Source organism: Bacillus rossius, chromosome 16 (assembly GCF_032445375.1).
Source record: "Bacillus rossius redtenbacheri isolate Brsri chromosome 16, Brsri_v3, whole genome shotgun sequence".
In the NCBI taxonomy this organism is placed as follows: domain Eukaryota; kingdom Metazoa; phylum Arthropoda; class Insecta; order Phasmatodea; family Bacillidae; genus Bacillus; species Bacillus rossius.
The window spans coordinates 7,527,256-7,539,579 of record NC_086343.1 but is presented as its reverse complement, the minus strand read 5'-3'; the positions used below and the strand labels follow the sequence as shown (position 1 = coordinate 7,539,579).

Here is a 12,324-nt window from a genome sequence, read left to right as displayed (position 1 = left end):
GCATGCTTGAGTGTTAAATTTCCCGAAACAAAATACTTAATTTTAGTTTTCAGTACAATTAATAATTTTCTTGTCGTACAATTATATACAATGCTGTGCAGTGACACCTGTTGAATTGATTGTAGCGCTATAAATGCAGGAATTTAATGAGTTCCTAAAATAACATGCTTGAGCATAGTAGAACTTAATGAACATTTTGCATGTCGCCCCTTTCCACAAACTTGATAATATCATAATTTACGACCAAATAGATTACCTTGACCCTTGCATATTTAACTGCTTGCGTTTTATAACCCCATGTAAACCATTATACCAGCCTTTTGTGGTAAACTACTCACATAAACCTACTGACACACAGAAAAAAAATTACAGTCTACTGTTATTTTCGGTAACTTTGTGAGTCAGTATTTATTAGGTAAGTTGGTTTTCCAATACAAAATATTAAAACACTATGCTATTTATCTTCGGATAGCTCAATGATTCAGTAGCGATCAAAAATTAACTAATTTAAAGATAGTGCAAGGCGTTCACTTAAAGAAGCGCGTATAGAAAATTCTTAAAGTAGCTTCAGTTAGTACGTACGAACTTACTCCACAAACCAAATTACTTTTCCTTTTTGGACACTCTTTGAAAAATCTATGACAAAATCACCGATCCGTCTTGAAAACACGTTTTGGCAGAAATCTTAATTTTTACCCCACTAACCAATAACAAGCAACATAAGAACATACAGAGTTTCTAATAACCTCGAGGTAGTCAGTTGTACTAAATTATACAAATGTAAATATTATACAACTCTCTGACATACAATAACTATAATTTTGGGCTTACTTCATGTACGTGTAGTATGTTAATTTGGAATACATTTCATGTAGAATTCAGCGAATTCTGCATACTAAACTTCTTGTCGAAATTCGTGTTCGAAATATAGCAACACTATCACAAAGTTATTTCCATATGCTACGTTCATCAATTATTTAATAAGTTTTAAAAAAATTAATGTTTTTACTGCAGTTACATTCGAAATATTAGGCTTATATTGTGTGCAAAATTATAAATATATGTTGGTTCTCTAAGGTAAAAATTATCTAACTTCAATTTTTTTTAAATTAAAACCATTCAGCCAATTGTTGTTTGATAAAATGGCTATCACAATATTCATAAAGTTAAGAGCTTTATTTGCAACGTTGGAGACAGAATTTCTTATTTTCTGCTAAGTAATTTATTTTTAAAAAATTTTCCGAGTGTCTGCAGAGCAAGAATCGAGTTACAAATAGTGTGTAAGTTAAATAGGCGGCGGTGTATCGCCCAACGTCGCGTTTGTTTAATTTTTTCTTTCCGCAGATAAAAAAAAGGGCTCCCAGGAATTCGTGGTGTGCTATAACATAAGGAACACGCAGACAAGCCACGACACGCATAGTCGGCCCCTGTGGAATGCAAAGTAGGCAACCCGGCGTCACGCTCACTTACCACACAGCCTACCCACTCAGGGGCAAACCTTTGAAACCCGGTAGCCAGACTTCCTCTTCACGATTTCAAACACGCAAGGACAGAGAGACCTAGCTTTATGTCAAAGCCAAACTCCATATTTTCACAGCACAAAAAAAATGTTTTTGTACTTTTGCAAAAGATTCCTTTGGAAACCAGTTGCCAAAAAAAAAAGTTTGTAATACTACAATAAAAATCTGGCAAATCCGTAAAACATTTTGTTATGGTTACGTTTGCATGTACCTATTAAATATGTTTAGGAAACAGCAGTGAATATTATTTGTCACGCTTTCGAAAATTGGTGCATAAGTTAAAAAATTTTATTTTATATTTAATGCAAGCGTGAATTTTTTAAGCCATAAAAATGATAATCGAATACTAAACAATATATTGGACTGATTTTGATTTATTATGCTTAATTGTGTGCAGAGCTAATACTGGAAAACTGTTCAGGAAAGGTTTACAAATAACGTCGACTAATATATGTACTACCCACGAAAGAGTTCTAAAATTTAATTAAAAAACTATTAAAAAGTGAAGTTTTACTGAATATCTGTCACAATTGCTTTTCTTAAATCTGTGCATTTTTTTAAACCTTTTTCAGAGACAGTGGTTTTTACTAATTTTACAGTGAACGCTAATACTTTCAGAACATAATACAACTGAAGTAAACGTGTTCCAAAGTCATCAACATGTTATTAGCATAATTTCAGTTCCTATAATTTAGCTGGTTCAAGTAACTATATTTATTTAGAGTGAACGGAATCTGGAATTATTCCATCAACGACATGTTTAAGCAGCTGATTATTCACGATAGAGGCAGTGCAGTACTACTTTAAATGTCACTTTGTGCAAAGTGTATGTTTTGTGCGACATGGTTTGGAAATTTCTCTTTTAAAATATCCATTTTAGTTTCCTGACACAAAAAAAAATTGTTTTCAATATAACCAGTGCACTCTCTGCTTCATATACTCTCTATGAAAGCTCTTCGCTTCATATATGATCTATGGATGCTCTCGTCATCATATTCACTTTATGTTTTACCTCTACTTCATATACGCTCTATTGATGCTTTATTCTTTGTATTTGCTCTATGTACGCTATATTCTTCATATACACTCTATAGACACTCTTTATTACAAATATGCTCTATGGAAGCTATCTACTTCATAATCGCTCTATGAATCGGCCGCTACGTGCGTTTCCGTGCGGTGAAAGCGTCGATATTTTGAGAGAGAGAGAGAGAGAGGGGGGGGGGAGAAAGAGAGAGTTAACAGTAGAGACACAGGAGAAAATAAGTGGTTGCTGGAGGTAGGTTAAGGCACGTATCGCAGCTACGATCGTGCACACAAAGTCAATCGACGCCGGAAAGTGCGCTCGACCAAGCCTACCAACTCTCAAAAACTGTTGTTTCGTTCCCTGCATGCACGTACACAATCGACCAGGCCCACACGCCTAGTTAAGAAGACGATGCTTTACCGCATCGACGTCATTGCCGCGCACGGAGGCGAACACATTTTGTTCTAGAACATGCAAACAGTCAAAACGTAAGTAAAAAATTAAAGCTAAAAAAAATTTGGTTGTCTGTAAAGTCAATTTACGGATGATAGTTTAACGTGAAAACGTCATAAAAAAACATTGATGAAATGATTGCATACTTTTATGAATAAAATTGACTCATTTTTATTAAATTATCACTATTTTGTATGGATACAAAGAAGGAGTGAAATGAAATCTACAATTTAATTGATAAATTTACTTTTATTTGCACTCATTAATTCAAATATGTTTATTACTTTAACGAAGAGATTATTTTAACTATAACTTATATACATGTTTGCTATTTAACTTCTTTCAAATCTGTGTTATTCTGTTAAGGATAGGACGATGATAGGAAAAGTAGGAAACGAATGGGAGTGTTTCAAGTTTAATGTGCCTCGAAAAAGTCAAATCGATGGTTGTTCCAATCGAGTTGAAGAGAGATAGATGCGGCGCAAGCGTACAATGAGCTTAACGGGACACAGCGTAACGGGACAATATGCGTAACGGGACAATATGCGTAACGGAACAATGTGCGTAACGGGACACTTTTTCGTGCGTGCAGCCGGCGTTCATCGATTTATTAGACGTTGTCACTTAATAAAATATTACTGTAAAGAAAGAATTTTATGTCTCATGGGAACTACTTCCTGTCATTTTGGCTTTTTTTTAAAGAATATTAGCCTCGCTTTCAGTACTTTTTTTAATTATTTCGTAGTATGGCTTGACAATGCTTAAAAATATAGCTTTGGACCACTGCTGAAGGTACCATTTAAGGCCTAGAGTAATAACTATATTGCCCGCTTTCGCATACGTTAAGAGATTAGTTATTTCCATGCAGGGCTTATATGCTGGTGGAGCATGTTAATCCAAACATTAAGGTTTGTTTCCAAGGTTAGATTTTTAGCAAGTATTGCTGATTCTTGCAAAAAGGAAGGTCCCTGGGTTAGGTGAGCTACAGCAATAAAACATAATAAACGCATAATGAATACGTGATTAATGTAGCTGACATAACCCAAGCACCTATCCACAAGTTTTTATAGAATTTTGAATGAAGCTAACCTAACCTGACAGACTGCTCAAACCAATTTAAATATTTTTAATATAGCTAGCCAACCCTGCCAACAATCAAAATGGTAAACTACTTGAAATACCACAATGCTTTTGTATAGAATGATTAAAAAATGCTAGAAAGTATAAAAAATATTTTCCTTATCTTTTTGTTTTGTTTTTATGTGTAATGTCTTAGCTCTTGGAATACAGAATTTGGTGGGAGTAATTTCGTGAATCCAACGGAAGTCACAGGAACGGAAATGTGTAACAATCACGGTGCTATCATTCGTGGCGCATGGCGCGCACCAATGTTCACAAAGACAAGGGGAACCTTTATAGTATGAACTTTTTGGTGAATTTTAACAAGATGGGCGGTATTTTAATAAAATCATTTGTAAAAAAATTAGGTCCAAAGCAAGGGTTAAGTATTTTTTTTCGAGTCTTTTACGCTTTTATCGGAGCCATTTAATTATACAGTTTAAAATTTCTGTCTGCAAAAAAAAATTCTATATTTGAATTGGCTGCTCCGGCAGCGAATTCTAGCAGCGGATGCGGAAACTACTGTGTTTTGCGTCCAGAAATGTAGTTGAAAACACAATTTAGGTATATTTATGACTCCCAGGATTTTTTTTTTTTAATAATCACACTTTGAATTCCGTGTGCAAGTTTTGTGTTACAAGTGTGTTTGCGACGTGATAACACGTGAATTCGCTCGTTACCGAGGTAAGATGTTACAAATCACTGGCGAGTACTGAATGATTCGCTCACTTTTTTTTTTTAACGTGACGTCTAATAAATCGATGAACGCCAGCTGCACGCACGAAAAAGTGTCCCGTTACGCACATTGTTCGGTTACGCTGTGTCCCGTTACGCTCATTGTTCCGTTACTCTGTGTTCCGTTACGCTGTGTTCCGTTACGCTGTGTTCCGTTCCGCTGTGTTCCGTTACGCTGTCGGCGAGTGCATTTATAATAGGTTATGTTACAATTGACTAAAAAATTATGGTGATTCATATAATTGATGATAGATATTTGATTACAGTTTATTTATGTATATGAAAACTTGTTCATAATTATATTTAAACTTTATAGCTAAACGCCAGTTTTTTAAAATTAATTACAAGGCATCTACACGCGAACTGTTTCGTCGGCTGTGTATAAAGTGAAGTGAAAAGTTAATGTGTTTTTCATTGCTTATTAACAACAACAATTTCGGCAACAAAGGTTTATTATTCTTGCATTTTAGAAATCTGATTACTAGTATAATTTCAAATATTTAATCTTTTATTTTTAAAATAAAAATTATTCAATTTTATTCATAAAAGTATGCAATCATTTCATCAATGTTTTTGTTATGACGTTGTCACGTTAAACTATCGTCCGTAAACCGACTTTACAGACAACAATAGAAATTTACAGACAACCAATTTTTTTTTTTTTTAATATTTCATACGAGCCCCTCTCCCAGATAATTCCAATAGTAAAATTTTTCACCAGTGCTGGTGATAGGACTGCACTGTACCTCTTGACCTGCGGCAGCAGCAGCGAGCTGGTGTGCTTGCACGCGTCCACGCACGTGCGCCGCAGCTTGCGGATCTTCTCGCGCAGCTCCGGGCTGTCCTTGGGCTGGCCCACGTGGATCAGCAGGTCCCGGAACAGCGCCACCTGGCTGTTGATCTCCACGATCAGCTGCGCACGAGCCACCGCGAACTAGGGTCACACTCCTGTCTCCTTCAGCTGGTCAGAACCAGTTTAAACAGGTTTGAACAGGTCTAAGCAGGTTGAAACCAGTTTTAACCTGCTCAAACGGGTAAAAACTGCTTTTAACTAGTCAAAACAGGTTTGCACAGATTAAAAGTGGTCTAAACATGTTTAAACTGGTTGAAACCAAATAATACCTGGTTGAAACCAGTTTTAACCAGCTCAAACAGGTAAAAACTGCTTTAAACTAGTCCAAACAAGTTTGCACGGGTTAAAAGTTGTCTAAACATGTATAAACTGGTTAAAACCAGTTTGCAGCTGCGTAAATGGGTGAAAAACTGATTAAAATTTTGTCAAAACAAGAATGCACAGGTTGAAAGTGGTAAAACTGGTAAAGTAAAATTAGTAAAAACCGGCATTAACTTGTCCAAACATGTTGGAACTGGTTAAAATAGTTTTAAATTTGTATAATCTAGTTGAAACTGGTTTAAGCTGTTCAACACTCATTTAAACTGGTCGCGACTGATGTAAAATATTTTACAACATTGACAGCTAATACAGGAAATAACTTATCTACAGACATAATACCACTAAATATCAATTAAAAATCTCATATATAACTATACATATAAATATCAGTGTTACAGATTTTTAAATATACTTATAAACATAAATAAAATTAAAATAGATAGTTGTTTTACTCGTTTATGAGCTTGATTGGTAGGTTAAGAAAAATATTTTTGGTTGAGTAAACTTTTAAGATAAAGGTAAATACGAAAAATATAACCGTTGATAATGACTTTCGGAAGTAAATGTTAGGAACCTTTAGACTACTGAAAGTGTGTTTGTATTATAATAATGGAAGATATTTAATGTACAATGAAGATAAAGGCAATCATAACCAGTATAAAAGGAAATGATAGTATTTGCAAGTAAGTTCGAATATGCAGGTGAAGTGACTTACAGCATGGTTGCATAGGGTGGCTTAACTTATTAATCTGACTATATTAAGAAGGCAATATTTTAAAACATTTACTTGATTGGCAACAAAGTGATTGTCAGGTTACACACTAATTGTTTGTGAATGGAATAGAAATAAATTTTTTTGGTTTAAATTTCAGCGTTTATAAGGATAGGCCTTAATCATTCTGTATTGCCATTCAATTACACAAAGTAAATCAGTTCATTTATGTTTTGTATTTATATGTTTATTTTTTTGGCAGCTAACTTTTTAGCTATGGTTTGTTTACGTTAAACCAGTCAATCACAAGTAATCATACACGATATGACATTATGAAATACTAGAGAAACTGTTAAGCTTTAATGAGATAACATTGATCCGGTTTCTGAGTTAAACAGAGATGCGAACTCACAGGAGAGAAAAAGAAAAATTCATTTGCAGATTTTTTTTTGCGAAGTTGGCATTTAAGAAAAAAAAACAGAGAAGATCTAGCGAATGGATCAAGTAACCAATTAAGAGGCCCCGCGGGGAATTAGTGAGGGAGGAAACATTCTGCAGGCGATTGTACGAAGGACCACCGACAGTTTGGGAAATGTTACGATCAAGAACGGACTACAGAGCGGTATCATCAACGAACAGGTTAAAAGGTTATGAAAGATAGTGAAGAAGATGGAAACATATTTCTCTGCGACTATTTCGAGCAAGTAGTAAGGACAAGAATATGGGCTAATTAGAGAACTTATGGCTTGCCTGATAAAATAAGTCTCCAGGAGTTCGAAACATATTTGGGCCACAGAATACACACGTAACTACTTAGTAAAAGTCACAACATATAATTCTCGTAAACTCAGACTTCATAAGTCGAAACGATCATGAATTCGGATCTCCCGATTCCGAAATATTACAAGTTGTTGAACTACAGGAAAGTTAAGCCATTTCATTCATTCGTACATGCAACCAGGGGCCCAACAACAGGGGGGCAAGGGTATTTTGCACCTCCCCCCCCTTCTGAAACCTTGAAGTGGGGGCAAACGGGGGCAAATAAAGTGCTGTGTAATCAATTTTTAGATAATAAAACTGCTTAAATAGCACCATCTTTCACCTTTAAATACAAATTTTCCCGGGGGAGGACCCCCGGACCCCCCGATTCAATTGGGGGGGATCGATGATTCTTTATAAAAAGGTATATTGCCCCCCCCTCTTTTGGAAATTTAGTTGTTGCGCCCCTGCTTGCAACCCCCTCCCGAAGTGGGAAGAGATGACGTCACACGAGCATAGCACTCTTCGCTGAAGAAATCGACGGGGACCCGGGAAACAATGTCTCGTCCTGAGGCGTGGAAGAGAGGCACTCCCCCAGGGACTAGTGTTGTCTCTGTCGTTGCGACCGTGACGTAGGGCGGGTAGACGGCGTGGGTGCTAACACCACCCCCCACCCCTCGAAGGGGTGGATATGAAAGGGGTTGGGAGGGGATTTGTGCGCTACGTCTGACGGGGGGGGATCCCAGCATAGGGGTAGCAGCGGGTAGCAGTTCGCTGGGCAGGAAATACAGTAACTTGCCTCGCGCCTCCCCCCCCCCCCCCCCTCGCTCCTCCTACCCATCATCCCTCTTCCCTTCGACTACGTCATCCGCGAGGAGGTGACGTCACAGTCGTCTTCACTCTCGCCAGTGCGTCCGGATTTCAGGGGCGACTGAAATGCCGCCCCTTGGAAGGGCAGCCCTTCAGGTTTTTTTTCTGAAAGTGGTTAGTTTGTAAAGTGACCTAACCTAACCTAACCTAAACTAACCGTCAGAAAAACCCTGAAGGGCTGCCCATCCAAGGGGCAACAATTCAGACAACCTTTCTAAAACACTACTTCAGAAAAATTCTGATGGCTGCCCTTCCAAGGGGAAACAATTCACACAACCTTTCAAAAACACCACTGTTAAAGATATCCTGAAGGGCTGCCCTTCCAAGGGGCAAAAATTCAGCTCCCCCGAATTTCAACCAGTATAAACATCGGCTACAAGTTCATCACGAAAAAAAAATGCTTGAATGAAATATAAATTAAAATATAAAAATTATGCGCTAATTTTCTTAAGAAATACTACGTATTAATTCAAAAATTAATATTTTCATATATGAAAAAATAACTATAGTCATGTGTTGTACAAAGTTACAATATATTTATTGTAGTATTACAAACGATTTTCTTGGCAACTGGCTTCAAAATTTATCTTTTTTTGAAGCAGAGAAAATGCCCCCCCCCCCTCCCCCGCGCAGTCTTAAGGAATGATTCCAGGAAAACACAGGGAATTTTTTTTGACTGTGGGCAATGGACGATTTTCTTTAACGTTAAGTTGGATAAATCCGTTCCTGATGTCGACAAAACGAGGCTGAATTATAAATTTAATTAGTCACTTATTAAAAGTGTGCTTCTTGCATTATTCATCTAACTTAAGAAAAGTAATAATAAATAAAGATTTTATGTTTCATTTACTAAGTGCCCATTAAAATCAATGTTTTATTCTTCATAAAGTTTCCCCATTATCAAGGGACCGGTAAAGTAAAAAAAAGCCACGTAATTAAAACTTGAGAACTTATTCGCTAACGTGCTCGAACTTTTTGAATGTCATTTAATACACTAGAAAATATAGGTAAGGTTAAAAGGTGTTCTTAGGGTTTTCTAAACATTGTAAAATGACGGAAAGTGAACATTCTAAATATTGAAATACTTCATTTTTTTTCTGCTTCAATATTTTTTTTTTTAAAGATAAATGATTGCGTATTTATTGTACTTTCTCAATTCCACTCTGCAGTTTGCTGTATCTATATTTTACTCAAACTTTAAGTATGTTCTTCCCACTAGGTTATATTATTTTGAATGGGCTTTTATTTATTTAAGCAAATATTACGTTTCTGTTAACATCAGATAGTTAAATGTCGACTTAAGTGCACAGAAAAACAAAATGAAAACGTTATTGTGATGCAGCAACTGGTGTCGAAGCGTGCATAAAGTCAACAGAAATTATATATATTAAATATATTATTATATATTAATATAAATTATAATAAAAAATTTATAATATATTATACAATAATAATTAAATATATTATAGCGACGTGATGCCCGAAGGAATGACTTAGGTTGTAAACTGTAACGATGAATGAAATATGTACTGTTGTCTGCGTATCATTCTGCCTATTTATCCAACCCCCCTTCCATTTTCAACAGTGTTTGTAAACTACAGGAAGTTCACACATAGCCTATCTGCAATAAAATTTCCCTGATTTTTCCTTAAACTTTTTCTTGACTAAAATTTAGAATTTCCATGATCAATTAATTAAAAATAATAATTTACACATTTTGCAATTTTTCTGGAATAAAATTAAGAAAGTCCATCCTTCACCATCCTTAAAAGTCCCACACCTAGTATTGTAAGTGGTACAGGGAAGTGGGAAGATCCTTTGTCTCTAATACCCCACTGTGAAATGACAATGTCACTACTCAAAAGTCACACAGAAAGGCGCGCTACCGACGAGAAGACCACGCGCCAGTTCTGTGCCCGGCGCGTATAGAGGCGAAAAGGCTTGAGATGGGCCGGCCAGTGTCGCCCTTAGCGACCCCCTCCCGCGCTTTAAGTTCCGCTTTACAATAACACGGCACGGAGTTTCTGCAATGGCACGCAGACAGATTATCTCCGTGCGACCAATAGAAGCCGAGTACTCGGCTGCGGCGCTAGCCATGTTTGTTTATGTTCTAAACACGCTAAAAATTGTTTCAAGTACAAGTGCTAGTGCAGGCAGGGGCGTAGCCAGGGGGGGTTTTAGGGGTTCAAACCTCCCTCCCCCCTTTGCACCGAATCTTTAATTTATTTCTTATTCATCACTCAAACAAATTTCACATTAAAATTAATAAAAATTTTACCATTACAATATTCAAATTCAAGTACCGAAAACTGCTAAAAATAGCACTATTTTACACCTTAAAATCCAAACTTTCCCGGGGGAGGACCCCCGGCCCCCTGCTTTAAATGGGGGGGGGGGGGAAGTTATGCTTCTTAACACCCCCCCATACACAAATCCTGGCTACGCCACTGAGTGCAGGTACTAGTATTCTGTTTTTTTTTCTGTAGTTTATTTTTATAATTCATGTAAATCTCGAAGCATATATATATTTTTAAAAAAATTAAAAATTAAAACATTCGTAACGTTGAAACGCAATATCGTTGGCTGCCGTTCCGTGGAAGCAGTATACATGACGGTTAAATGTTCCCCGTCCACCGAGCCGCGGTGCTAACAGCTCGCACGCAAGGGCCAACCGGCCACCTCGAACTCCCTGCAACACCGCCCTTACTGCCGCCAAACCCTCCACACAAAGGGGACTCCCGCATTCCGCAGAAAGTTGACCGGACAACGCCTGCTCCCCGGTTCACTCCTGCCCAAACAACTGACAATGGCGGGCGGAATTCACGCCCCAGTTGGAAAAAAGAAAATCAAAAAAAGAAAGAAAGGTTTTCGCACCCTCTACTCCAATCTCCGCCCCCCCCCCCCCCCCCCGCGCGGGCAAACCGCTATTTCTGTCACGTGGCCCGAATAAAAATAAAATAAAAAAAAAACAAACAAAAAAAACTTTAAAAGCACGTGCACTACAGGCAGGGGTGGAAAACCCCTCTTCGTAACGGATCCTGCACTTCCAACTACAGTACACTGTTAAAAAAAAATCACCGAAAACGTTCATAGTTATGGAAGGTATGCAAATAAAATAGGGAATGGGAAGGGAATATAATTTGACTATTAAAAAAAAAAATAATGTGAGAGAGTCTTTCAGTTCTCACCACGTGTAAACACCTAGCCTCGGTTTACATTAAAATTCACGTGTTCTCATGTTGCAAAAAAAAAATTATGATACGAAACTCGGACACGAAATTTAACGTAGAAAATTTTAAAATAATGCTGCGAGTGATAAATATACAAAAACAATTGTGTTTTCAACTGGATTTCAGCACGCGAATCACACGTAGTTTCCACACCCGCTGCTAGAAAGTGATGTCGGAGCGGATACGTCTACTATTGAATCATTTTATTAACAGACCAAAATATTAAACTATACAATGAAACGGCTCTGATTTCCTAACACATGTTTGGGACGTATGCAAAAATGCATAGCTATTACAATAACTTATTTTTGATTATCGCGCGTGTAAAAACCTAATGTGTGTGAATATGCAGTATATATTTTAAGAAAATGTATGAATACTTTCACAATTTTTAAGGTCTTGCTTAGTTTTTATTAAAATGTTTCTGCCATCAAATATTTAAAAACCGTTAAATATATAGCATTTAAATAGATTTTTAATAAACTTTTTAAAATATATCTTTGATATCTTATACGTAGGGACCTGAACAATTCGCGGTTTCGATGACCTCCAGGATAGTCTACACAGTCCTCTGTACACTCGGGCAAATAACGCCAGTTCGTTGGCTGCTGACTTGTGAATCGTCTCAACTGTTATTGCCCCGAGATTCGTCACTTCTTTGGTTTAGGGCCTCCCATTGGCCCAGAGTCGCCCAGACGAACAGTGAGCCAATAGCTAGAGCAGCT

General features: G+C 37.0%; 1 protein-coding gene across 1 annotated transcript in view; it reads right to left on the bottom strand.

Annotated features, from left to right (window-relative positions):
* The window catches only part of LOC134540302 (uncharacterized), a 394,175-nt gene that overhangs the window by 78,841 nt on the left and 303,010 nt on the right, over nt 1-12,324 (bottom strand). Inside the window, exon 3 of the mRNA XM_063382961.1 lies at nt 5,601-5,767. Coding sequence (XP_063239031.1) covers nt 5,601-5,767 — 167 coding nt within the window. The remainder of the gene's footprint in view (nt 1-5,600; nt 5,768-12,324) is intronic.